The sequence below is a fragment of the Mobula hypostoma genome, chromosome 5, assembly GCF_963921235.1.
Source record: "Mobula hypostoma chromosome 5, sMobHyp1.1, whole genome shotgun sequence".
Taxonomy (NCBI): domain Eukaryota; kingdom Metazoa; phylum Chordata; class Chondrichthyes; order Myliobatiformes; family Myliobatidae; genus Mobula; species Mobula hypostoma.
In genome coordinates, this window is record NC_086101.1 from 7,762,922 (window position 1) to 7,790,725 (window position 27,804).

Genomic DNA, 27,804 nt, shown 5'->3' on the forward strand with positions numbered 1-27,804 from the left:
CTTGCACTCCACATCAGTCAGACCAAAGAATTGATTGTGGACTTCAGAAAGAGTCAGACGAGGGAACACAGTCCTCATCGAGAGATCAGTAATGGAAAGGGTGAGCAATTTCAAGTTCCTGGAGGTCAGCATCTCCAAGGATCTCCTCTGGCCCCAAAAATATGGCGGGGTGTTGGGGTATGCACGGCACAGGATCAAAATAAGCTGCTGGAAGTTGTAAACTCAGTCAGCTCCATCATGGGCACCAGCCTCCGTAGCATCCAGGACATCCTCTTGGAGCAATGCCTCAAAAAGGTGGCATCCTTCATGAAAGACCTCCATCACCCAGGACATGCCTTCTTCTCATTGCCGCCGTCAGCCTGGAGGTACAGGAGCCTGAACACACAAACTCAATGATTCAGGAACAGCTTCTTCCCCTCTGCCATCAGAGTTGTGAATGGACAATAAACCCATCAACATAAACTCACTACTATTCTTTTCTTTTTGCACTACTCATTTAATTTTTTAAAATGTATTTACATATACTTCTCACTATAATTTACAGTTTTCATTACATATTGCAATGTACTGTTGGATAAACTTCACGTCATAAGACAGTGATTTTAAACCTGATTCTGAACTGAAATGAACAGTCATTCCTACTAACCCTATTTATTTGCTCATCGAAGATCAAAGTAAACTTTTTTATCAAAGTACGTATACATCACCATGTACAACCCTGGGATTTTTTTTTCTTGCGGGTATACTCACTAAATCCAATAACCATCATGGAATCAATGAAAGACAGCACCCAACAGGACGGACAAATAACCCACGTGCAAAAGTCAACGCACTGCGCAAATACAAAAACAAACAATAAATATTGAGAACATGGGATGAAGAGACCTTGAAAGTGAGTTTATAGCTTGTGGGAACAGTTCAATGATGGGGCGAGTAAAGATATCATCTCTGGTTGAAGAGCCTGCTGGTTGAGGGGCAATAACTGTTCCTGAACCTGGTGGTGTGGGTCGTGAGGGTCCTGTACCTTTTTCCTGATGGCAGCAGTGAGAAGAGAGCATGGCCTGGACAATGCTCCTCAAACAGAGCTGGAGGGACGGGACTATTGAGGAGGTTGTATAGGTTAGGACTTTATAGTTTGGAGCATAGGGGATCGTACATTGCTGTATAAAATCATGAAGGATATAGACAGGGTGAATGAATACAGTTCTTTTCCCAAGATTAGGAAATGAAGAACTGGAGAGTACAGGTTTAAGGTGAGAGGGAAATGATTTAATAGGAAAGCAGTGGAGAGGGCTGCGGAGTGGGTAGTCCGTATATAGAATGAGCCATTAGAGAAAATGTTTGAGGAGAACACAATATTAACAGTGGTGAGAGTACACGGAGGAGACAGAGAGCTGAGTGATATGGTGGCACGGATCTTTCCCCCAAAGTCAGCAAAATTTAAGAGCTAATCATTGACTGTAGGAAGTGGGGAGTGGCGGTTGTGAGATGGTGCACGTCCTGCTATTTGCAGCGTGTTACAGAGGTCGAGTTCATAGGAGTGAATATCACCAGTAGCCCGTCCTTTCTAACCACACACACCACAGGCAAGAACGCTCATCAGTGCTTCTACTTCCTCAGGCTGCTAGTGAAAGTTGGCTAGTCCCATTTCACCCTCACGCCATTTTTATAAAAGTTGATACACCAGAGAAAGCACCTTATCCAATACATTACGGCTTGCTACAGAAACGACTCTGTCCAGGACGGCGAGAAACTGGACAGGTTTGTGGATGCTGCTCAGCACATCACGGAAAATAGCCTCTCCTCCGAGGACTCTGTCTGCAGTGAACAGAATCAAAGACCCCAACCACCCGAGACATCCGCTCTCCACCCTCTCCCATTGCTCTGAAGATACAAAATCCTGAAAGCACGTACTACCAGACCCAAAGACAGCTTCTATCCCTCTGTTATAACTGAACGGTCCCCGAGAACGATAACTAACTTACTGCCGGTTACGCTGCTGGAGTTTCAGGGCAGCAATGAAGGTCCTGCATCTCCGGCTGTGTCCAGGGCTTCCTTCATCAGGCCAGCAGCTTCCTCCTGGTTTTCACTACAGTCAGCCCTGCAATCCCGGGTGGAGACTCAGGAATACCGTCACACACAAAGTAGGATTCTTCATTGCTGTTTTCATAACTTCTGTTTGACAGTCAGGGTTATTAGCCGAACACCTCCCCCCACCCCACAAACTTGGAAGGCCGGTGGATCCCTCTTAGACTGACCTCTACCCTTTGACCTGTTTGACATGGGTAACCCTTCCGAGAGCCAAAGCACAAAGCCCTGACTCCAGCCAACATAGCTCTCCGGGTCAATGAGGCACACCGGCCTCCAAACCACGACAAGGCTGTGGTCCTCTCGGAGGCTAGCATGATAAGATCTAGTCTTAACCTAAAGATCTACCTTGCTATGGCCTTCCACCTTATTGTCTGCCTGCACTACACGTTATTCTGCATTCTGTTAACCGCTTCTCCCTTGTAACTGCGACGCACCGATGTGATGACATTATCTATACAGATGGTTTACAAAACAAAGGCTTTCACTTTGCCTCAGAGACAATAATAAACCACTTACAATGTAGGCCACCTAACCACTTGCCTTCTCAATGCTGAGAAGCTGGTGTACAGAGATCCCCTGGTCCTGCAGAACACCGATGTGGTTGTATCGCGGCCTGGTCTGGAAACACCAATGCCTACGAACAGACAAGTCTACAGAAAGTGGAGGACAAAGCCCAGACCATCACAGGAACAGCTCCCCCCACCACCACTGAGCACATCTACCAGGAGCACTGCCGCAAGAAAGCAGCATCAATGACACCCCCCTCCCTCCCACCATCCAGGCCATGCTCTCTTCTTGCTAGACGTATAAAATCCTTTGGCCCCACACCACCAGGTTCATCAACAATTATCACCCTACACCCATCAAGCTCCTGAATGAGTGTTGATAACTTCACTCACCTCAACACTGAACTGACTCCACAACCTATGCACTCTACAACTCAGTATTATTTATTTATTTTTAACCAGCACGATTTCTCTTCTCAATGTTGGTTGTTCATCAGTCTTTATTTATAGTTTTTCATAAATCTTACTGTATTTCTTCTTTCCTGTAAAAGCCTGCAGGAAAATGAATCTTAAGGTGGTACATGGTCTCAGACTTTGAACTTTGACATCATTCACTCGCTCATCAGTTTAAAAATATTTCTCATTTCTATCACATTCCGTCTGCCATATGGGAAGGATGGCGGAGTGGAGACAGATCTCTACCAAAGCAGGTGTAAGGTGCTCCTTCCTTCCACCAGCCTGCAGGTCACCCTCGGCCAAGGTGCAGCACCTGCTTAGCCCCCTGATCAGGGTCACGTGAAGCCATGAGAGCAGGTGGTGGATGGTCCAGACCCAGAAATTTACCATCCCTTCACAGCCCAGGGCAGATTTTATCCAGGAAGGTAAAGCAATGAGGTCCTGAAGGTAGAATGCTGAGATACAGGACCTCCAGGGCAGTACTCTTGCGATTGCTACCTATGCCACGCACCAGTGATAGTAGAAACAGGTCGATTTAGCAGATAAATGCGTGGCTGGGAAGCTGGTGCAAGGGGCAGGGCATCATGTTCTTGGGTCACTGGGATCTCTTCTGGGGGAGGTATGACCTGTTCGAAAGGGACGGGTTGCACCTGAACCCGAGGGGGACCAATATTCTCGCAGGCAAGTTTGTTAGAGCTGTTCGGGAGGGTTTAAACTAATTTGGTACCGGGCTGGGAACTGGACTGAAGGGACTCAAGATAGGACGGATGGTAAGAAAGCAAAGATAGCATGCAGTCAGACTGTTAGGAAGGGCAGGCAGATGATAGGACATAATTGCAGCCAGCAGGGTGAGTACCAGTGCTTCAAGAATGCAGAATCAAAAAGGGTAGCAAACACAGTACTCAAAGTGTTATATCTCAATGCACAGAGGATAAGAAATCAGCTGGATGACCTTGTTGCACTGTTACAGATTGTCAGGTATCATGGTTTCATGTTGTGGCCATCACTGAATCGTGACTGAAGGATAGTTTAGTTGGGAGCTAAATCTCCAAGGTTACATGTTGCATTGGAAGGACAGGAAGGTAGGCAGAGAGGGTAGCATGCCTCTGCTGGTAAAGAATGGCATCAAATCAGTAGAAACATATGACAGAGGATCAGAAGATGTTAGAACATAGAAATTTACAGCACATTACAGGCCCTTCGGCCCACAATGCTGTGCTGACCATGTAACCTACTCTGGAGACTGTCTGCAATTTCCCTCGTGCATAGCCCTAGGGTTGATTGAAACAACTGCAAGGGTAAAAGGACCTTGATGGCAGTTACATACAGGCCTCCCAACAGTAGGTGGGATGTGAACCACAGATTACAACAGCACATCGAAAAGACGTGTCAAAAGGGCAATGTTATGATAGTCATGGGAGATTTTAACATGCAGGTCCATTGGCAAAATCAGGTTGGAAATAGATCTCAAGAGAGTGAGTTAGTTGAATGCCTATGAGATGGCTTTTTAAGTGCAGTTTGTCGTTGAATTACTCGGGGATCAGATTTACTGGATTGGGTGTTATATAATAAACTGGAGGAGATTAGGGAGCTGAAGATGAAAGAGCCCTTAGGAGACAATGAAAACATGACTGGGTTCAAATTCAAATTTGATAGGGACAAAGTAAAGTCAGACATAGCAGTATTTCAGTGGTGTAAATAAAATTATAGTGGTATGAGAGAGGAGTTGGCCATAGTAAATTGGAAGGAGATGTTGGCAGGGATGACAGCAGAGCAGCAATGGTCTGAGTTTCTGTGAAAAATGAGGAAGGTGCAGGTTAGATGTATCCCAAAAACAAAGAAATACTCAAATGGCAAAATAGTACAACCATGGATGATAAAGGAAGTCAAAGCTAATGTAAAAGCAAAAGAGAGGGCATACACCAAAGCAAAAATTAGCAGGAAGATACAGGATTGGGAAGCTTTTAAAAAACCTACAGAAAGCGACTAAAAGAATCAGAAGAGAAAAGAGGAAATGTGAAAGCAAGCTCGTAAAAAAAGATCAAAGTGGATGGAAAAACTTCAAGTATGTAAAAAAATAAAACGAATGAGAATGGATATAGGTCCGCTAGAAAATTAGGCCAGAAAAATACTAGCAAAGGAGGTGCAGGTAACATTGAAGAAGCAGGGAGTCTGGAGAAGGGCCCAAGAAAGATCGGGAGAATAGGCAAAGAAGTGGCAGCTGGAATGTAGATTGGAGAAGTGCATGGTTAAGCACTTTGCAAGAAGGAATAAAGCCACAGACTCTTTTCTAAATGGGGAGAAAATTCAAAATCAGGGGCAAAAGGACTTGGGAGTCCTTGTGCAGAATTCCCAAAAGGTTAACTTGTAGGTTGAGACGGTGGTAAAGAAGGAAAATGCAATGCTAGCATTCATTTTTAAAGGCCTAAAATATAAAAGCAAGGATATTAATGTTGATGCTTTATAAAAGGCACTGGTGAGGCCTCACTAGGAGTTTTGGGCCCCTTACATGATAAAAGATGAGCTGGCATTGGAAAGGCTCCAAATGAGGTCCGTGAGAAAAAATTCTGGGACTGAAAAGGTTAACATATGAGTACTGGCAGCATCCTTGGAAAAAAAGCATCTTTTTCTTTACTCTTTCAACCTTCCTCCAAGGGGACGACAACCTTGTCACAGTTTGGAAGCTGGCGTGCCTCAATGACCTGGAGAGCTATGCAGGCCGGAGTCAGGGCAGTAAACTTTGGCTCTTGGTTAGGGTCACACATGCCACACAGGTCAAAGGGTAGAGGTCAGGCTAAAACTGGTCCGTGGTCCACCAGGTTCAGGGGTTCAGCTCAGGGCTAACTGGAAAACCAAAATTGTTACGGAAACGGCAATGAAAAGCTCTTCTACATCAGAGTGTGACGGTATTCCCAAGTCTCCAACCAGGACTTGTATGATTGACAGTAGTGAAAACAGAGAAGAAACTACTGACACAACGAAGGAAGTTCTGAACACCGCCAGAAATGGAGGACCTTCATTGCTGCCCTGAAAGCCAGCGGGTGTAACGGGCAGCAAGTACATCTTTCAACCTTATTTACATCTTTCCTGTTGGTAGGTGCCCAAAGTTTCACACAATACTCTAAATTAGGCCTTACTAGTGTCTCAGACAACTTCAACATAACATCCCATCTCCTGCGCTCAAAAACTTCGATTTCTGGCACATAGGCCTTCATAAACTTTGTTTACGACTCTATCTACCTGTGACACCACTTTCAATGAATTATGGACCTGCATTCTGAGATCCCTTTGTACTCCCACACATCTCAGGGCACTACAGTTAATTGTGTTTGTCTACCAAAGTGAAATACCTCGCACTTCACCTTAAAATTCCATCTGTCATTTTTCAGCTGATGGAGATCCTGCTCCAAGCCATGATAGCCTTCTTCACTATGCACTAAACCCTCAATCTTTGTGTTATTGACAGCTTTGCTGATCCAGTTAACATCATCAGCCAGCTCATGGATAGAGATGGCAAACACCAACATACCCAGCACTGATCCCCACGGCACACCACTAGTCACAGGCCTCTAGTCAGTTGTAACTGTGACATTATGATCACTAGTTGCGAAGTATTCCCCTACACAAACTTCTGCCATCTGTCCAATCTGGATATCCCTTTATTGTGAGCCTGTGCCCTCTGGTCCTAGATCCTCACGTTATTGGAAACACCCTCTGCAGGTTTAACTGTAAACCTTGCGATTCCTCTGTAACTTCAGGACTGTCCTGATGCAACTTTCAACCCAAAACGTGAACAGTTCCTTCCGACCCACTGAGTTCCACTGAACTGTGGGGTGGCTAAGCTGTGTTGAGTATGTCTGTTGCTTCAGATTCCAGCATCTCCAGTCTCCCACGCTCCAGGGAATAACTTATTCAATAACCTATTCCTATCCTATTCAATCTTTCCCTGTAACTCACGTCTTCAATTCCCTGCAAGTTCTCTGTACACCTTTAATCTTACTGACATTTCCCATAAAAACATCCTCAAAATTCCCGAGTTAAATTAGGCCAGGCCTCCATGATAACCAGCTGACAGTTGTAGTGTGGCTGAACTGTGAGAGTGTGTCTGTCTATCACCAGGGCCAAATGTCACCTGCTGTATCACAACCACTCCTCTAGTTCTCGTCTCACCTCACCGGGCAAAACCTGCTTGCATTTACCCTATTGATAGCCCTCATCATTTTGCACACCTCTATCAAAACTCTATCCAAACTCCTCCTAAACATTGACATCAAGCTGGCATCCATCACTTGTGTCGCCCACCACAAAGCTGACGGTATCAGAACCACGCCACTTTCCTGAACCCTTCTGCAAATTACTCACAATTCATATTCATTTCGCTCTCCAAGCAGATCATTTCTTTTACTCCCAATCACCTCTTAACTTGAATTCTTGCTGAAACATATTTAAAACTCCCTTTATTTGCCATCAGCGTTTTGACCCTTTCTTTTCCTTCTAATTTTTTGTTCCCCCACCCCACACTGCCCTCCGTACTCTCCACCCCTCCGTACTCCCCGTACCGGAACTAACCCACCTCACACTTATCTCCCACCCTCCTACCTTTTGGTACCCAGCACTCCCATCATCTGCACCTCTACCCCTCCCATTCTCAGTATCCCTCACCCCTCCCACCCTCTGTACTCCTTTGGATCTTCTGTAACCTTTTGGCGGTCACCGTTTGAAGCGAGTTTAACCATTTGACACTTTCCCTTACGTGTCCAATTCGGGGAACACATGCTCCCTCCCTGCGGTTTGTCCCAGCCCCTCAACTCGACCCCAGAACCCACCCTTATAATCCTCCAGCCCACCGCCACCTCTCACCCTCCCACAGCCAGTCTCTGTCACCCACCCAGGCCCTCACCTCAACCTGCAGCACCGCGCCGGGTAAGAGCAGCAAGCAGGCGGCGGCCAACAGCTGCAGCCCCCGGCCGGCTCCCGATGCGCTGTGACTGCCCGGCCGCCCCTGGGCCATACTCCACGGCGGTGAGAGGCCGGTCGACGGGCAGCCGGGTTCTACCAGCCCGATTCTATCAGCCGTTCTGCCACCGCGGCGCCGCTGTCTTAACTCATTATTACGTGCGGTGACCGCCCCTCGTGGGCGGGACGTGACGGCAGCGGAGAGAACGTCTCACAACCCCTCCCCGCAGGAAGGGCACTCAGCCACCGGCACGCTCGCACCCGAAGCCCAAGCTCGTCCACGCAGTCTGTATATTTTTTTAAAGATTCAACTGCACCGTCTCCAAAGCAAAAAGAGGCATAAGAGACCGCAGCCGCTGGAATCCGGAGCCACACACACACAAAAAGCTGGAGTCTGAGTATGCGATAGGAAGACTCAAAAAGTTACCTTCCCCAAGCAGTCAAGATGGAGGGTTTCGGCGCGAAACGTCGGCTGTTGACTCCTTTTCCCAGAAGCTGCCTGGCCTGCTGAGTTCCTCCAGCATTTTGTGAGTGTTCCTTTACCCCAACCACTAAGGCCGATCAATAACTCCCTCCACTGACCCACATTTCCTGTCACTCACCTCATGTGCAAACGGTCCTGTGCCTGGTGTCACTTTATGGACATACAAGCAATGTATATAAACTAGCTTATGTATTTACATTTGTGTTTTTATTACCGTGTTCTTTATTTTGTAGTAGAACATAGAACATAGAATAATACAGCACAGTACAGGCCCTTCGGCCCACAATATTGTGCCGACCCTCAAACCCTGCCTCCCATATAAGCCCCCACCTTAAATTCCTCCATATACCTGTCCAGTAGTCTCTTAAACTTCACTAGTGTATCTGCCTCCACCACTGACTCAGGCAGTTCATTCCACACACCAACCACTCTCTGAGTAAAAAACCTTCCTCCTATATCCCCCTTGAACTTCCCACCCCTTACCTTAAAGCCATGTCCTCTTGTATTGAGCAGTGGTGCCCTGGGGAAGAGGCACAGGCTATCCATTCTATCTATTCCTCTTATTATCTTGTGCACCTCTATCATGTCTCCTCTCATCCTCCTTCTCTCCAAAGAGTAAAGCCCTAGCTCCCTTAATCTCTGATCATAATGCATACTCTCTAAACCAGGCAGCATCCTGGTAAATCTCCTCTGTACCCTTTCCAAAGCTTCCACATCCTTCCTATAGTGAGGAGACCAGAACTGGACTCAGTACTCCAAATGTGGCCTAACCAGAGTTTTATAGAGCTGCATCATTACATCGCGACTCTTAAACTCTGTCCCTCGACTTATGAAGCTAACACCCCATAAGCTTTCTTAACTACCCCATCCACCTGTGAGGCAACTTTCAGGGATCTGTGGACATGTACCCCGAGATCTCTCTGCTCCTCCACACTACCAAGTATCCTGCCATTTACTTTGTACTCTGCCTTGGAGTTTGTCCTTCCAAAGTGTACCACCTCACACTTCTCTGGGTTGAACTCCATCTGCCACTTCTCAGCCCACTTCTGTATCCTATCAATGTCTCTCTGCAATCTTTGACAATCCTCTACACTATCTACAACACCACCAATCTTTGTGTCGTCTGCAAACTTGCCAACCCACCCTTCTACCCCCACATCCAGGTCGTTAATAAAAATCACGAAAAGTTGAGGTCCCAGAACAGATCCTTGTGGGACACCACTAGTCACAATCCTCCAATCTGAATGTACTCTCTCCACCACCACCCTCTGCCTTCTGCAGGCAAGCCAATTCTGAAACCACCTGGCCAAACTTCCCTGGATCCCATGCCTTCTAACTTTCTGAATAAGCCTACCATTTGGAACCCTGTAAAATGCCTTACTAAAATCCATATAGATCACATCCACTGCACTACCCTCATCTATATGCCTGGTCACCTCCTCAAAGAACTCTATCAGGCTTGTTAGACATGATCTGCCCTTCACAAAGCCATGCTGACTGTCCCTGATCAGACCATGATTCTCTAAATACCTATAGATCTTATCTCTAAGAATCTTTTCCAACAGCTTTCCCACCACAGACATAAGACTCACTGGTCTATAATTACCTGGACTATCCCTACTACCTTTTTTGAACAAGGGGACAACATTCGCCTCCCTCCAATCCTTCGGTACCATTCCTGTGGACAACGAGGACATAAAGATCCTAGCCAGATGCTCAGCAATCTCTTCTCTCGCCTCGAGGAGCAGCCTGCGGAATATTCCGTCAGGTCCCGTGGACTTATCTGTCCTAATGTATTTTATCAACTCCAACACCTCCTCTCCCTGAATATCAACATGCTCCAGAACATCAACCTCACTCATATTGTCCTCACCATTATCAAGTTCCCTCCCATTGGTGAATACCGAAGAGAAGTATTCATTGAGGACCTCGCTCAGTTCCACAGCCTCCAGGCACATCTTCCCACCTTTATCTCTAATCGGTCCTACCTTCACTCCTGTCATCCTTTTTTCCTTCACATAATTGAAGAATGCCTTGGGGTTTTCCTTTACCCTACTCGCCAAGGCCTTCTCATGCCCCCTTCTTGCTCTTCTCAGCCCCTTCTTAAGCTCCTTTCTTGCTTCCCTCTATTCCTCAATAGACCCATCTGATCCTTGCTTCCAAAACCTCATGTATGCTGCCTTCTTCCACCTGACTAGATTTTCCACCTCACTTGTCAGCCATGGTTCCTTCACCCTACCATTTTTTATCTTCCTCATCGGGACAAATTTATCCCTAACATCCCACAAGAGATCTCTAAACATCGACCACATGTCCATAGTACATTTCCCTACAAAAACATCATCCCAATTCACACCCGCAAGTTCTAGCCTGGTAGCCTCAGAATTTGCCCTTACCCAATTAAAAATGTTCCTGTCCCCTCTGATTCTATCCTTTTCCATGATAATGCTGAAGGCCAGGGAGCAGTGGTCACTGTCCCCCAGATGCTCACCCACTGAGAGATCTGTGAGCTGACCTGCTTCGTTACCTAATACTAGATCTAGTATGGCATTCCCCCAGTCGGCCTGGCAACATACAGTGACAGGAATCTGTCTTGGACACACTTAAACTCTGCCCCGTCCAAACCCTTGGAACTAATCAAGTGCCAATCAATATTAGGGACGTTAAAGTCACCCATGATAACAACCCTGTTATTTTTGCACCTTTCCAAAATCTGCCTCCCAATCTGCTCCTCTGTATCTCTGCTGCTGCCAGGGGGCCTATAGAATACCCCCAGTAGAGTAACTGCTCCCTTCCTGTTCCTGACTTCCACCCATATTGACTCAAAAGAGGATCCTGCTACATTACCCACCCTTTCTGTAGCTGTAATAGTATCCCTGACCAGTAATGCCACCCCTACTCCCCTTTTCCGCCCTCTCTATCCCTTTTAAAGCACTGAAATCCAGGAATATTGAGAATCCATTCCTGCCCTGGTGTCAGCCAAGTCTCTGTAATGGCCACTACATCATAATTCCATGTATATATCCAAGCTCTCAGTTCATCACCTTTGTTCCTGATGCTTCTTGCATTGAGGTACACACATTTCAGCCCTTCTACCTTACTGTCTTTACACTGTTTATTCTGCTTCTCTTTCCTCAAACCCTCTCTATATGTTAGATCTGGCTTTACTCCATGCACTTCTTTCACTGCTCTATCGCTCTGGGTCCCATCCCCCTTGCAAATTAGTTTAAACCCTTCCGAACCACGCTAGCAAACCTACCTGCAAGGATATTGCTCCCCCTTGAGTTCAGGTGTAACCCATCCAATCTGTACAGGTCCCACCTTCCCCAGAAGAGATCCCAATGATCTAATAATCTAAAACCCTGCTCCCTGCACCAACTCCTCAGCCACGCATTCAACTGCCATCTCCTCCAATTCTTACCATCAGTGTCACGTAGCACTGTTAGCAATCCTGAGAACGCCACCCTTGAGGTCCTGTTCTTCAGCCTTCTGCCTAGTTCCCGAAACTCACACTTCAGGACCTCATCCTTCTTCCCGCCTATGTTGTTGGTCCCAACATGTATCACGACTTCTGGTTGCTTTCCCTCTCGTACCAGGATGTCGTGCACCCGGTCAGAGACATCCCGGACCCTGGCACCCGGGAGGCAACAAACCATGCGGGTGTCCTTCTCATGTCCACAAAATCTCCTGTCTGCTCCCCTGACTATGGAGTCTCCAATGACGACAGCTCTCCTCTTCTCCGTCCCACCCTTCGAACAACGGGTCAGACTCAGTGCTGGAGGCCCTGCCACCGTGGCTCACACCTGGTCGGTCGTCCCCACCAACAGTATCCAGGACGGTAAACTTATTATTCAGGGGAATGGCTACAGGGGTGCTCTGCACTACCTGTCTGCTCACCTTCGCTTTCCCCCCTCTGACTGTCACCCAATGACCTGCTTCCGACAGCCTAGGTATGACTACCTCCCTGTAGGTCTCATCTATGACTGCCTCATTCTCCCTCATGAGTCGAAGGTCATCCAGCTGCTGCTCCAGATTCCTTACACGGTCTTCCAGATCGCCCAGCCGTGTGCACTTCTGGCAGATGTGACTCTGCGGGAGAGGGGAGTTCCCCCAAGACTGCCACATCTCACATGAGAGGCACATCACCGTCTCAGGAGATGTTGTAAAAACTAACTGGGAACAAGCTCGTCCTCCGCCTCTTCTCGTCGAAGCCTCTCGAGTCAAAGCCTCAAAGCTCCACTCCTTCACTGGCCCACTCACTCACTTGTGTTTTTTGTGTGTATGTGCTGCATTGGATGCAGAGTGAAAATTATGTTCTCCTTTACACTTGTGTGCTGGAAATGACGAACTTGGAGGCCCCACACAGTGCCCTTTATCCTCAGTGTTTGCAGCCGCTGCACCAAGTGTCACAGCAGCCTGGTGTGCTGAGATAAAGAGGCGGTGTGGTCACTGATGGGCTCAGGAAATCTGAAAGCTCGTTTGCACAGAGCACCTATTACCAGCAGTCCATTGACAGGGTATTGTTTCAGGGTCAGCTCAGTATAGCGTTTAATACTGGTATAGATCATGAAATTTGTTGTTCTGAGGCAGCAGTACATTCCAATACATAATAAAATCTATAAATTATAATAAGAAATATATTAAATTGTCCAGGGTAAATATTATTTGCGTACCACAACACAAAAGTTTGAGTGCCCCTTTAGGGGAAAGTGAGGCCATCACTTGCACGAACACCGACACACCTGTGCAAATTTACTGATCACTAGGAAGCAATAATGTAACTCACACCAGTGTAAATTTATTGACGAAATACTGAAAACGCACTCCAAGTGAAACACAAATAAATAGACGTGCAACATCCAAGGACAAGGTATTGAACACTCTCCAAGGTTGTGTGATAAGCAGCTAATTAGAAGTTATCTGTATATTCTCTGTGAGACCATTGTCTGCATGAGGATTTTCTGACAGCGGTATCTGACCTTCCAAATGGGTTCTGTGAGCGTGTCACCGTCTTCTTCACTCATGTTTGTCGTCTCACTCCTTCTTCCTCCAGAAAATGGCTACCCTGATCCTGCCAGAATGTTCCATGGTATCTTATTGGCCAAGTGTTAACAAGACAAATCCAGCCAGCTAATTCAACAAGCCTAACTTATCAATCAACTGAATTACTCGATTGTGTAATGTAATTAAAGGAACGCGTTGCATTTTCAGAAAATCTGCAGGAAATAAAATACCCAACAGCATAACTATTAATAAAACAAAGCATGATATTAAGGCAACGATATTACATATACAATTAAATAACCCACCTCTCCACACCCTTAATGCAACTTCATTGTGTTCTTTGTCTTACTGTGTTCTTTTCAGTGCTGCGTCATATCCGAAGATTATTCTGTTCTTCTTTACACTTGTGCACTGGACATGACATGAAACAGTCTGGAATCTTTGATTCTAGTGCAAAAAAGAGAAAAGAGTGAGAGTGTTCATGGGTTCATTGCCTATTCAGAAATCTGATGGTAGAGGGGAGGAAGATGTTCTTGAAACATTTAATGTGAGTCTTCCGGCTCCAGTGCTGCCTCGTTGATGGTTGTAATGTGAAAAGGAAATGTCCCGGGTGATGGGATCTTTAATGATGGAGCCCCTTTTGAAGGCATCCGCGATGCTGGGGAGGCAGGTGCCCACGATGGAGCTGCATGGGGCAATTTTCAAACTAATGCTGGCATATATTGTTTACCAGAGAGAGCAGATGACCAGCCGACTGAGACATAATGCGCAGAAAGAGGCTCTACTGGGCCTACGCCATCCACACCCTTTTACATTGACTCGTTGTTAAACGTTCCACCTTCCCAGCAATGCCCCCGACCCTACCACGCAACCTGCACACTACTGCAGAGGCAGTACTGTCAAGTACAGGAGGAAGAACCCGGAGGTCCATGAGCCAGTCCTCATTAAGGGATCAGTGGTGGTGAGGTCTATGTCGGAGGGAAGGATTAAATTGATCTTAGAGTAGGTGAGAAGGTCTGCACAATCTGGTTGGCCCAAGGGCCTGTACTAATAACCCAGCTATAATCATCTGTTGCTATAAATTTCTTCATGAAAATGCATTTTCTAATCCACGTGAACTGGAAGCCAAACCTTCTCTGCCGAGAATTGCTCAATACTGACATCAGCGTCCTCTCCTGTTCACTCTGCTACATGACTCTTTTCCTGTCAGCACAGTAGCGACCTGAGTTCAATTCCCACTGCAGCCTGTAATGTGTTTGTACATTCTCCCCGTGACCACGTGGGTTTCCTCCGGGTGCTAAAAGTCATTTCTGCGCTGGGGAAAAGTCTCTGGCCATCCACTCGATTTACGTCTCTCATCTATCGCCATCTCTCATCCTCCATTCCAAAGACGAAAGCCCGAGTTCACTGAACCTGAAAGACATTCTCTCTAATCCAGGCAGCATCCTGCTAAATATCTTCTGCACCCTCACTAAAGCTTCCCCATCAGGTTCAAGTTCAATTGTCATTCAATACTCATGAATACAACCAAAGGAGACAACGTTACCCCAGGGCCAAGGTGCTAATACAGTCCGAACAGTCACACCCAGCACAAGGCACATACACGAGATCAATAAAATACAGTCACACAAAAAGCACATCGTCCCTGACCCTGAGTCCATCATGCTGCAGAAATCTGCAGTCGATCAGAATACAGCTTGTCTTCTAAACTCGACGAATTCTGGTAATGTCTCCCTCCTCCATCCTCCCTCTTTCTAACCATTCTGATGACCGTCCCACTACTTCACCTCCCCACCTGCCCATCACCTCCTTGTGCTGCCCCTCCTCCTTCCCTCTACTCCAGGGTCCACTGTCCTCATCTTTTAGATTCCTCCTCCTTCAGCCCTTTACCTTGTCCACCTATTGCCTCCCACCCTCCCCCATCCACCCACCTTTCTCCTCACCTGATCTCTCCTGTCACCTGTCAGCTTGTACTCCTTCCCCTCCCATCACCTTCTTATTCTGGCCTCATCTCCTTCCCTTTCCAGCCCGAATGAATGGTCTCAGCCTGAGACGTCGAGTTTCTGTTTATTATCTCTGCTATATCTGATGTGAAATGTGTTGCTTTGCACAGACATAACATCACTATGAATTATAAAATAAATAGAGCAAGTGAAGGAATAATGGGGTAATCAGTGAGAATCAAAGAAGATGGTTGTGGTGTTTGGAGCCGATCATCTCAGCCACAGGACATCTCTGCAGGAACTCCCCAGGACAGAGTCCTCGGCCCAAACACCCTCAGTTGCTTCATCAACGACCTTCTGTCCATCGTAAGGTCAGAGGTCGGGATGGTCACTGATGACGACACAATGTTCAGCACCATCTACCACTCCTCAGATAATGAAGCAGCCCACAACACAAATGCAGCAAGACCTGGGCAATATCCAGCCCTGGGCTGACAGGTGGCAAGTGACAATCACATCACACAGTGTCAGGCAGTGATATCTGAGGAAGGGATCTCTGGGAATCATGAGAATTGGGAAAATTGCGAAATATTGAAAGTAGCTGCCTCACCGTTTGGGAAATTACAGTAGTTAGACCAAGGGAGAAGGTCACTGGGAGGTGACGATATGACAGTCAGTACAGTGGTTAGATTGTGGATGTGTTCAGTCAGCAAGGTGAAGCTCACTGGATCAAAGGTAAACAGGTGGAGGTTGGATTGCAGACCACGGCAGGAGAGTTTATCATCAGATAATGAGAGTCACGGCAGGAAACCAGGGTCAGAAATGAAGACAATGAATTACGGAGAGCATTGGGAAATGGATGTCAGTCAGATCGAGAGACACCACATGGAAATAATCAAAGGTCAAATACTACAGAGAAATGTAGCTTTCTGATGAATTTTTATGAAATCCACATGTCACCATTGTATAACAGGAACCCATAATGTCATTGACTCAGTCGAGTATCTTTGCGAAGACACTGGAAGTGTTCTCCGATGTTTACTGCAACAGTGTCTGAATAAACTGACTTGTTCCTGAAACTCACCACTGCTGTCTGGCAGGTTCTTTCTGTGCTGTTCCATCTGAACTGTATTTAAGTGGGAGACTGGTCCCCACTCCCACAACCCAACCCCCAGTCCCTCTGTCCCTCGAGCTGCTGTTGTGGAAGCTCCCTGATGAAGACTGTCAGAGAGCAACACACACAAAACACTGGAGGACCTCAGGGTCTGTGGAGAGGAGAACTGTCATCGTTTAAGACCGAGAACCTTCAACGCTGTTTATTTCTCTCCATATGCTGCCTGACCGGCTGAGTTCCTCCAGTACATCGTGTCTGTTGCTCTGGAATTCCAGCATCTGCAGAGTCTCTTGTGTTTGTGAGTGGAGATTCCAGCCCAGTGCCCCTGCATTCTGGGGCTGACGGGGTTTAGAAGACAGGCAGCGAAAAATCATTTCCACACGCGGGCCCCGTTCAGAACAAGTGGGACCAGACCTCTGGAGCCGGGCCGTATGTGGTGAAGTCAAGAAGGGAAATGGAGATCAGGATTTGAATGTTTTCCACACTGTGACATACAATGTCCAGTCCTGTGGTGATTCCTGCAGCCACATCTTTGTCATCGCCACAGCATCAGTCTCCTCACAGCAGATTCTCTCCACATCCCGTGTTCCATACTATTAACTGATTTAATAGTTGCATAAATTTACATTAATCACCGATTTTACGCCTCATTCTGACTATCTTCAGTCTTCGAGCTAAACAAAACGAGCTTTTGGAGGAACACCGAGGGTCAGACAGCATCTGTGGAGAGAAATGGACAATCGACAATTCGGTTCGAGAACCCTCATCTGGACTGTCTCTACCCCGGAATATCTTCTGACTATTTTTCTCCACAAATGCTGTCTGACCTGCTTAGTTCCTTCCAGATTCTTGCATTTACAGTCCCTTCTCTCTCTCTGCTCAGGACTTGTCCCTTCAGTTCTGCCGCAGACTGAACCAAGCTCTTCTCTCCGGCTTTATCTATGTGAGACTTGTTTGATGTGTTTCTGACCCCTGCTGTGGAAATGAACATGAATCCTTCTCACGGGAAAGGAACATTCATTCCCGAGACCGCAGCGCCCCTAGAGGACAATCGCGGTACCGCAGGCGCTCAGCAGCTCCCGAAAGTGAAAGGATCCTGAACCAGGAAATACCGGGAGTTAACATGGCTTCGAAAGAACAGGTCGAGAGTTTAAGCGAGGAGGCAATTTGTCCCATTTGCCTGGATTTCTTCACCGATCCGGTTATACTGGAGTGTGGACACAACTTCTGCCGCTCCTGCATCACACGGTGTTGGGAAAGGGAGGAGAGAAACTCCTGCCCGGAATGTAGAGAGGAGTTTGCAGACCGCACCCTCAGGGCCAATCGGGCCTTAGCAAATCTGTCTGAGAAAGCTCGAAAACTAAACCTGAATCCGAAAGAGAAGGAAAATAAACTTCACTGCGAGAAACATGGGGAAGAACTGAAGCTGTTTTGTGAGACGGACAAGACACTGATCTGCCTGGTCTGTAGAGATGCGCGGGAACACAAGTCTCACAACTTCATGCCGGTTAACGAAGCCGTTGAAATCTACAAGGTAAAACTAACCAGGTTTTGATCAGCTGTTTACTTAGTTGCATGTTTTGGTTTAATGTCTTTACTCTCTGATTCCCAGGGTCGGGTTCAATCTTCCTTAGACTCTCTCACGAAAAAGAAATCAGACTTCGAGGAAATGGAGCAACAACAGAAAGAGAAGATTTCTGGAGTTCGGGTGAGGCTTCCAGAGCAGAATTTACCAATTCGCTGTGTAGTTTTGTTCCCTTTAATGCAGAACAGCAGCGTATCGCAGCTCCAGTAACCTGGGATCGATCCCGACCCCTGGAGCTGTCTGCGTGGAGTTTGCAATTAACCTTATGAAGTTGGGTGGTCTGTGAATCAGGTCGGAGTTAGTGGGTCAGAGACAGAGTATATGTTTCAGGGAGACGTGGGGGAATGTGATGGAGGGGATTGTTCTGAAAACCAGCAGAGACGTTAATGGGCTGAATGGTTACCGTCCATGTCAGAAGAAAATACAGAATATAGCCTCAAATAGTAAACTACCCTCTGCTTTCATTGGACAGGAACAGTCACACAACGTTCAGTCCCAGATCACATCCCATTTTGTTGAACTGCGCCGGATTATCACCGAGAAAGAGCAGCGCGTGCTCCGAGATCTCAGGGAAGAAGAGGAGAGGATTCTGAATCCAATGGAAAAAAATCTTCGAGAGATTCAAGAGAATTTAAATTCTATCCAGGAGGAAATCTCAAAGTTACAGGAACGGATGGATCAACAAGAAAATATCACATTCCTCATGGTGAGAGATTTCACTTTGGATCTGTAAAAGTGCACTGTCAAAAAATAATGCATTTTATCTCAAATACTGTAGTTGGAAACTGATTTCCACCATGTGGACATCCTGACTGTTCAGAGTTGTGATTGTCCCAAACCGGCCTCCCACAACATCTGTACATCATAGGACAGTCTGCAGCCTTCTTGGGAATGAGTTACTGTGATCAGAGCACTGAGCTGGTGATCGTTTCTGTGATTCCCACGTATAATATCCCCTGATACTCAGAGTAACACCCAGTTACAGTCACAGGCTGTGAGTGTGCTTCTGATATTCTCTTCACCACGTTTCTTGTGGCATTTATTAAAAACCAACTGATGTTTTATCTTTCACTTTTGGTCTTACACAAGAAGAAATATTTTCTCGATTCCCACCCCATCAAATCCATTGGGAATGTTAAATTCCTCCATCTGATCCTCCCTGACATCGTAACCAGATAAAAATGCACAACCTGTCCATTCTCTCCTGTAAATTCCATCCTCTCAGTTATGGTATAAATTTCAGAGTTACAAAATACACATGGACTAAGATGTTAGCTGTCCTGTGTTATCACCAGTGGGATCATCAGTTGATCTGCCACTTGTCTTCAGGAGTTTCAGCCCGCTTATGATCAAGACTCCCTCGAGGTGGCGGGCCAGAAGTGCTAAAGCACCACCTCCCAATGGTGAGCTTAAAAACTTGGCATCTGCCTCTATCAGAGTTATTGTTCACTTCCATCCAACAGATAGTCTGCTCTTCAGGTGTCTATGCAACTACTGAAGGGTTTGCAATATATATATATACACTGTCTGACTATCTGCCCCTCTGGACATACCTGGTCCACACCCTTGCTGATCCTTTCTCTGCTGCCTCAGCTACAGCCCTGCTGGTTGACTTGATCTCTCTTCTAGTGAAGCCAGGATCATGCAGTCACTTCTGCAAAGTGAATGCAATAAATCCACGGCAGCCAACTTCGAATGGATAGCATGAGACCTTCCACCCTCTGTCTCTGCACTCATAATCATTCCTTGTACTTACTCCCGTGGTTCTCTGTCCCTCTTTCTCCATTCGTTTCAGTGGGAGTGAGTTTAGTGGGAATTTTCAGCAGCTTGTAATAACTTGTCTCAGATTCCTGCTGTCGGGATGCCGATGGTTAGTCTCAGTCAATTGAGATCTGTGTTTTATTTATTTCAGGAGGAAGCTCGTCGGAAGAGGAGGTAGGACATGGTCTTGACTGAAACTCTGTATGGATTTGTAAAATAGTTCAAATATCTCTGATGTTCAGTTTATAACCAGATGTATAATATTTACAGGATTAGTGATGAACAACATATATTGTCAGTGACAGATGGTGCCCTACTGGATGAAAAATTCTGTCACCCCTATTTGTTCGACATTGCATTGGGAGAAGCGTTTGACGACATTAAGCGAGGTAAAACATACAGATTCATTCTGGCACCAACCCCACCTGCTGGGACACATCACTGTCACATGGTCAGCTGGAGATGTCAGACCGTTGAACACACCAAACTAGGGGCAAAATACAACCAATTCACTGGTCTGTTAGGTGAATCACTGCATCCTGATCCCATTTGCACTGGACAAACAAGCCAATGCACGAATTTGAATCCTGACATGGTAGCTCTGGAATGAATATTCCATTAAATCCAAATCAACACACACAAAATGCTGGAGGAACTCAGCGGGTCAGACAGCATCTATTGTAATGAATAAACAGCTGATGTTCTGGGCTGTGATCCCTCTTCAGGACTGAAATTGAAGGGGGGAGATGCCAGAATAAAAAGGTGGGGAGAGGGGAGAGAGGCTAGCTAGAAGGTGATAGGTGAAGCCAGGGGGGTGGGAAAGCTAAAGGGCTGGAGAAGAAGGAATCTGATCGGAGAGGAGAGTGGACCATAAGAGAAAGGGAAGGAGGAGGGGACCCAGGGAGTAGTGATAGGGAGGTGAGAAGAGGTTAAAGGCCAGAGTGGGGAGTAGAAGAAGAGGGGAGGGGATGAGAAAAATTACACCTGAAGAGGAAATCAGTATTCATGCCATCAGGTCAGAGGTTACCCAGGCAGAATATAAGGTGTTGCTCCTCCATCCTGAGGATGGCCTCATCTTGGCACAAGAGGCGGCCATGGACCGACATTTTGGAAAAGGAATTAAAATGTTTGGCCACTGGAAGTTCCCCTATGGACGGATAGAGTGGAACCTGCTTGACTGATGAGATTCCAGCACAGGTCTGTCTTTGTGCTCCTGTTTTTCACCCTCCCACAGCTGTCTCCCACCTTCCCATCTCCCAACCTTCCCCGCAACCTCGCTCCGACTAGCGATCGAAACTTTCATTGTGTTGGTCTCCACCTGTCATTCACTTCCCAGTGTCTCCAAACTCCACAGTCCACACTCCCCACCCTTCCGCTACCTGGAGCAACATCCCTGCCATCTTTCACCAATCTTCAGTCCACAGTCACTTCAGACTCCTGTCTCATCACTCCCCTTCTCCTCTGCTCAATCTACACCCCTCATAACCTTATAACCCTCATAACCTTCTGTCAGATCACCTCCCAGTCCACTTACCTGCATTTGGCCCGTATCCTTCTAAACCTTCCCTGTCATCATTTCTCTGTCCCAGGTCTCAACTCCTCTTCTGTGCCAGTTCCACAGGGCCCTCAATTCTCCCATGTTACAGAAAATGATCGACCTCATTTTCTACCACATTACAGAAGCAAATGTGCTGCAGGTCCTGAAATGCATAAAGTTCGATAAATCCCCAGGTCCTGATAAAGTTTATCCCAGAACATTGTGGGAAGGTCAGGAAGAAATTGTGGGGCCCTTTTGGAGACATGTGTGTCATCGATAGCTAAGGGTAAGGGGCCAGGAGACTGGAGGGAGACTAATGTTGAACATTTATTGAAGATCGGCTGGAGGGAAACGCCTGGGAAGTACAGACCGGTGAGCCTAACGTCAGTGGAGGGTACATTAATGGAGGGGATTCTGAGAGACAGGATCTACATTCATTTGGAAAGGTGAGGACTAATCAGGGATACCCAGCTTGGTTTTCTGCATGGACGGTACAGTAGCATAGTGATTAGCACAACGCTTTACAGTACCAGCGACCCGGGTTCATGTCCCGTCACTGCCTGTAAGAAGTTTATACGTTCTCCATGACCACGTGGGTTTCTTCCAGGTGCTCCGGTTTCACAGTCCAAACCCGTACCGGTTGGCAGGTTAATTGGTCATTGTAACTTGTCCCATGGTGAGGCTCGGATTAAATCAGGGGTTGCCGGGTGGTGGGGGTCATTGTAACTTGTCCCATGGTCAGGCTCGGATTAAATCAGGGGTTCCTGGGTGGTGGGGGTCATTGTAACTTGTCCCATGGTCAGGCTCGGATTAAATCAGGGGTTGCCGGGTGGTGGGGGTCATTGTAACTTGTCCCATGGTCAGGCTCGGATTAAATCAGGGGTTTCTGGGTGGTGGGGTCATTGTAACTTGTCCCATGGTCAGGCTCGGATTAAATCAGGGGTTTCTGGGTGGTGGGGGTCAAGGGGCCGGAAGGTCCTATTCCGTGCTGTATCTCAATAAATAAATTACAGCTGATGAAAGTGCAGTAGACATCGTCTCCATGGAGTTTAGCGAGGGATTTGACAAGGTAGCAGAGAGTTAGATCACATGGGATACAGTACGATCTGGAATAGGATACAGAATTGGCTGGGTGGAGTCCTGTGACCAGCGGTTGTGCTGCAGGGATCGGTGCTGGGTCCACTGTTTTTCATCATTCATTTGAATGATTTGGAGAGAATGTAGGTGATGTGTTTAGTAGGTTTGTGAAGGACTCTAAAATTGGTGGTTTCATGGACAGTGAAGAGGTTATTTATTTATTTAGATACAGTGTGAAACAGACCGTCCCAGACCAATGACCTGCTCAACCCAGCAACCCAACTCTTTAAAACTAGCTTAATCACGGGGCAATGTACAATGACCATTTAACCTACAAACCATTATGTCTTTGTACGAGCGTCACACAGTGATAGAAACTAACAGCACAGGCCCTTCAGCCCACCTGGTCTGTATCGAAACATTTAAACTATCTGCTCCCATCGACCTGCACCGGGACCATCGTCCTCCAACTCCTACCATCCATGTACCTGTCCAAACTTCTCTGAAATGTTTAAATCGAGCTTGCATGCACCACTTGCACTGGCAGCTCGTTCCACACTCTCACAACCCTCTGAATGAAGCAGTTTCCCCTCATGTTCCCCTTAAACTTTTCATCTTTCACCTTTAACCCTTGACCTCTGGTTGTAATCCCATCCAACCTCCGTGGAAAAAGTTCATTTACCATATCTCTACCCCTCATAATTCTGTATACCTCTATCAAATCTTCCCTTAGTCTTCTATGTTACAAGGAATAAAGTCCTAAACTATTCAATCTTTCATTTTGACTCAGGTCTTCCAGTCCCAGCTGCATCGCTGTAAATTTTCTCTGTACTCTTTCCTGTAGGTACCCTTTCCTGTAGTTATTCAGAAAGTCAGAAGGCATGGGATCCAGGGAAGTCTAGCCAGGTGGATTCAGAATTGGCTTGCCTGCAGAAGGCAGAGGGTGGTGGTGGAGGGAGTACATTCAGATTGGAGGGTTGTGACTAGTGGTGTCCCACAAGGATCTGTTCTGGGACCTGTACTTTTCGTGATTTTTATTAACGACCTGGGTGTGGGGGTAGAAGAGTGGGTTGGCAAGTTTGCAGATGACACAAAGGTTGGTGGTGTTGTCGATAGTATAGAGGATTGTCGAAGATTGCAGAGAGACATTGATAGGATGCAGAAGTGGGCTGAGAAGTGGTAGATGGAGTTCAACCCGGAGAAGTGTGAGGTGGTACACTTTGGAAGGACAAACTCCAAGGCAGAGTACAAAGTAAATGGCAGGATACTTGGTAGTGTGGAGGAGCAGAGGGATCTGGGGGTACAGGTCCACAGATCCCTGAAAGTTGCCTCACAGGCGGATAGGGTATTTATGAAAGCTTATGGGGTGTTGTCTTTCATAAGTCGAGGGATAGAGTTTAAGAGTTGCGATGTAATGATACCGCTCTATAAAACTCTGGTTAGGCTACACTTGGAGTACTGTGTCCAGTTCTGGTCACCTCACTATAGGAAGGATGTGGAAGCATTGGAAAGGGTACAGAGGAGATTTACCAGGATGCTGCCTGGTTTAGAGAGTATGCATTATGATGAGAGTTTAAGGGAGCTAGGGCTTTACTCTTTAGCGAGAAGGAGGATGAGAGGAGACATGATAGAGGTGTACAAGATATTAAGAGGAATAGATAGAGTGGACAGCCAGCACCTCTTCCCAGGGCACCACTGCTCAATACAAGAGGACATGGCTTTAAGGTAAGGGGTGGGAAGTTCAAGGGGGATATTAGAGGAAGGTTTTTCACTCAGAGTGGTTGGTGTGTGGAATGCACTGCCTGAGTCAGTGGTGGAGGCAGATACACTAGTGAAGTTTAAGAGACTACTCGACAGGTGTATGGAGGAATTTAACATGGGGGGTTATATGGGAGGCAGGGTTTGAGGGTCGGCACAACATTGTGGGCCGAAGGGCCTGTCATGTGCTGTACTATTCTATGTTCTATGTTCTATGTACGTGACTAAACCTGCACACAATATTCCAAATTAGGCCTCAACAACATCTCATGAAACTTCAACATAACATACATCTCCTGTACTCAATACTTTGATTTATGAAAGTCAAAGAAAAGCTTTTTTGAGGGCCCTATCTCCGTGTAACAGCACTTTCGATGTATTAATGGACCCCTGTTCCCAGATCTGCCTTAGAACAGAGTCCTCAGTGCCCGACCATTCACTGTGTAAGACCTACACTGGGGTCCTACCAAAGTGCAACAGCTCGCACTTGTCTGCATTAAATGCCAGCTGACACTTTTCAGCCCATTTTTCCAGCTGCTCCAGATCCCACTGCAAGTAATGATGGTCTTCCTCACTATCCACTCCTCCCCAATCTGAGGGATGAATCGTGAACACCCATAGGAAAGGCACGAGGTCACCGGGAGACCGTACAAACTCCTTACAGATGGTGTCGCAATTGATCTCAGAACTCCAGAATGCCGCGAGGTGCAACAGTATTGTGTTATCCACCATATAACCCATTGCTCATGGGTTATCGAAGATTACAGTTAGATCTTGATGGATTAGGTATCTGGGCCATTGGGTGGAAATTGATTTTAATTCAGAGAGATGAGGGTGTTGAATTTTGGAAGGCAAACCAGGACAGGATTACACAGGAATCAGTGAGGCCCTGGAGGGTGTTGTGGAACAGAGAGACCAGGAGGTGATTGCCTTCATCAGTCAGGAGCTGGGGCATCACGTTATGAGTGTACAAGACATTGGGAAGGCCACATTTGGAGCAGAGTAACACACACAAACTGCTGGAGGAACTTAGCAGGTCAGGCAGCAGCTATGGATATGAATAAATAGTTGATGTTTTGGGTCAAGGTTTTGTGTGTGTTGCTTTGGATTTCCAGCTTCTGCAGATTTTCTTGTCTTTATGATTTGGATCACACTGTCCTGTGCTGGTGATCTTTCTCCAGGAAGAATGTAATTAAACTGAGAGGGTATAAAACAGATTTACAAGGATATTACTGGTTTGGGTTATAAGGAGAGGCTGGATACTCTGGGTCTTTTTTCCTGGAGCTCAGGAGGCTGCCAAAGGAAACTGTAGAGGTTGGTACAGTTGCAATGTTTAAAAGATGTCTGGACAGGTACATGTGTAGGAGAGTTTTAAAGGAATAATGGGCAAATATAGACAAATGGAACAAGTTCATTAAAGTGAGTTGGTCGACATGAATGAATTCTGCCTGACCTCCTCTTTAAATGCCTCCAGTGTTCACTCACCCCATCCTCATCTGGATCCAGTTGTTGCTCCACTCCTTTTTCATACCCGTTTCCACTGCTATCTCCCGTCTTTCTTTCCAATCTTGAGGTAAGGTCTCTGCTTGAAATCTCCCTTAACACATGCTGCTTCAGCCGCTGAGATCCTCCAGAATTTTGTGTGTGTTGATCAGGAAAAATCCGATCTCCATGTCGGTGAAAAACCTCGGGAAGATGCTGGTTGTCCATCCGCTGTGTTTGGGTAAAATCCCGGGAAAGGATGCTGTCGGCCACCCGACTGAGCCTGAGGCCCAGCGGCCTCTCCCCCGGTCCGGTCCCGGGGCCGCGCTGCCCGAGTCTCCCCCCGATCCCCGGGGACTCTCTAATTCTCTGCTTCTCCCCCCAGTCTCTGTCACCCTGGATGTGGAAACGGCGAGTCCGCTGCTCGAGGTGTCTGAGGATCGGAAGAGTGTGAGATACACCGGGACCCGGAGGAATCTCCCGGACACCGGGAAGAGGTTCACACACTGGGCTTGTGTGCTGGGATCGGAGGGATTCACATCGGGGAGACATTACTGGGAGGTGGAGGTGACGGGGAATCGGTGGTGGTGTCTGGGAGTCGCCGCAGAGTCTGTGAAGAGGAAGGGATCGGTCACACCGAGTCCGGAGACCGGATTCTGGATCATCGGGCGGGTTAATGACGAGATGTGGGTTTACACCTCCCCAGAGTCCCGTCTCCCTGCCGGTCCCATCCCCGGGAGGGTGGGAGTTTATCTCAGTTACGAGTCCGGGACAGTTTCATTTTACAACGCGGAGACCAAGTCCCATCTCCACACCTTCACTGGGAATAAATTCACGGGGAAACTTTATCCTTTCTTCTGGACTTGGGATGAAAACGAGTGGCTGAGAATCTGCTCCGGTTCCGCTCCGGGTCTGTAAACGGGTCGGGTCCGGGACCGGCGTCAGGAGTAAGTCAGTGTAAATATAAATGTGCAGAGAGTGAAATAAACACGACGTGAGAATTATTGATCCATTAATTTTAACTCGTTCACCGCATCCGTCAACGGAACAGAAACACCGCGGATTCAGCAGCAGCCGCGGGCGGCGGGTCCTGAGCTCCCCGGCTCCCCCGGGTGCTAAAGTCCACCGGGACTGACCGGGTAACTGGGACAAGTGGTGGTGGTTCTATGTGGGAGAGGGAGGTCAGGGTGAGCCGGGATCTCTACATTGAATCAGCTATTAATTTTAAGACCATAAGATACAGAAGCAGAAGTAGGCCATTCGGCCCATCGTATCTGCTCCACCATTCAATCATGGGCTGATCCAATTCTTCCAGTCATCCCCACTCCCCTGCCTTCTCCCCATACCCTTTGATGCCCTGGCTAATGAAGAACCTATCGATCTCTACCTTAAATGCATCCAATGACTTGGCCTCCACAGCTGCTCGTGGCAACAAATTCCACAGATTTACCACCCTCTGACTAAAGTAATTTCTCCACATCTCAGTCCTAAAAGGACGTCCTTCAATCCTGAAGTCATGCCCTGTTGTCCGAGAGTCCCCTACCAAGGGAAATAACTTTGCCAAATCCAATCTGTACAGGCCTTTTAACATTCGGAATGTTTCTATGAGAGCCCCCCTCATTCTCCTGAACTCCAGGGAATACAGCCCAAGAGCTGCCAGACGTTCCTCATACGGTAACCCTTTCATTCCTGGAATCATTCTTGTGAATCGTCTCTGATTCCTCTCCAATGTCAGTATATGCTTTCTAAGATGAGAAGCTGCTCACAGTACTCCAAGTGTGGTCTCACGAGTGCCTCAGAGCCTCAACATCACATTCCTGCTCTTATATTCTCTACCTCTAGAAATGAATGTCAACATTGCATTTGCCTTCTTCACCACCGACTCAACCTGGAGGTGAACCCTCAGGGTATCCTGCACAAGGGCTCCCAAGTCCTTTGCATCTCTGCATTTTGCATTCTCTCCCCATCTAAATAATAGTCTGCCCATTTATTTCTTCCACCAAAGTGCATGACCATACACTGTCCAACATTATATTTAATTTGCCACTTC

General features: G+C 47.0%; 2 protein-coding genes and 1 long non-coding RNA gene across 3 annotated transcripts in view; 1 reads left to right on the forward strand and 2 right to left on the reverse strand.

Moving 5' to 3' along the window:
* Positions 1 to 8,192, reverse strand: part of neu1 (neuraminidase 1) — a 61,607-nt gene extending 53,415 nt beyond the window's left edge. Inside the window, exon 1 of the mRNA XM_063047959.1 lies at positions 7,954 to 8,192. Coding sequence (XP_062904029.1) covers positions 7,954 to 8,064 — 111 coding nt within the window. The 5' untranslated portion in view covers positions 8,065 to 8,192. The remainder of the gene's footprint in view (positions 1 to 7,953) is intronic.
* Positions 8,193 to 13,585: 5,393 nt separating this feature from the next.
* Positions 13,586 to 26,133, reverse strand: LOC134346546 (uncharacterized). The gene is made up of 3 exons (XR_010017952.1): positions 25,758 to 26,133; positions 13,803 to 13,944; positions 13,586 to 13,709 (listed from the first exon to the last, which is right to left on the reverse strand). It is a non-coding gene; the product is annotated as an uncharacterized LOC134346546 (long non-coding RNA).
* Positions 17,470 to 26,797, forward strand: LOC134346543 (nuclear factor 7, brain-like). The gene is made up of 6 exons (XM_063047958.1): positions 17,470 to 18,088; positions 18,167 to 18,262; positions 18,612 to 18,845; positions 20,052 to 20,074; positions 20,171 to 20,289; positions 26,140 to 26,797. Exons 1-6 carry the CDS (start codon positions 17,678 to 17,680, stop codon positions 26,670 to 26,672), a joined length of 1,416 nt encoding a protein of 471 aa, XP_062904028.1. The 5' UTR covers positions 17,470 to 17,677; the 3' UTR covers positions 26,673 to 26,797.
* The last annotated feature ends 1,007 nt before the right edge of the window (positions 26,798 to 27,804 follow it).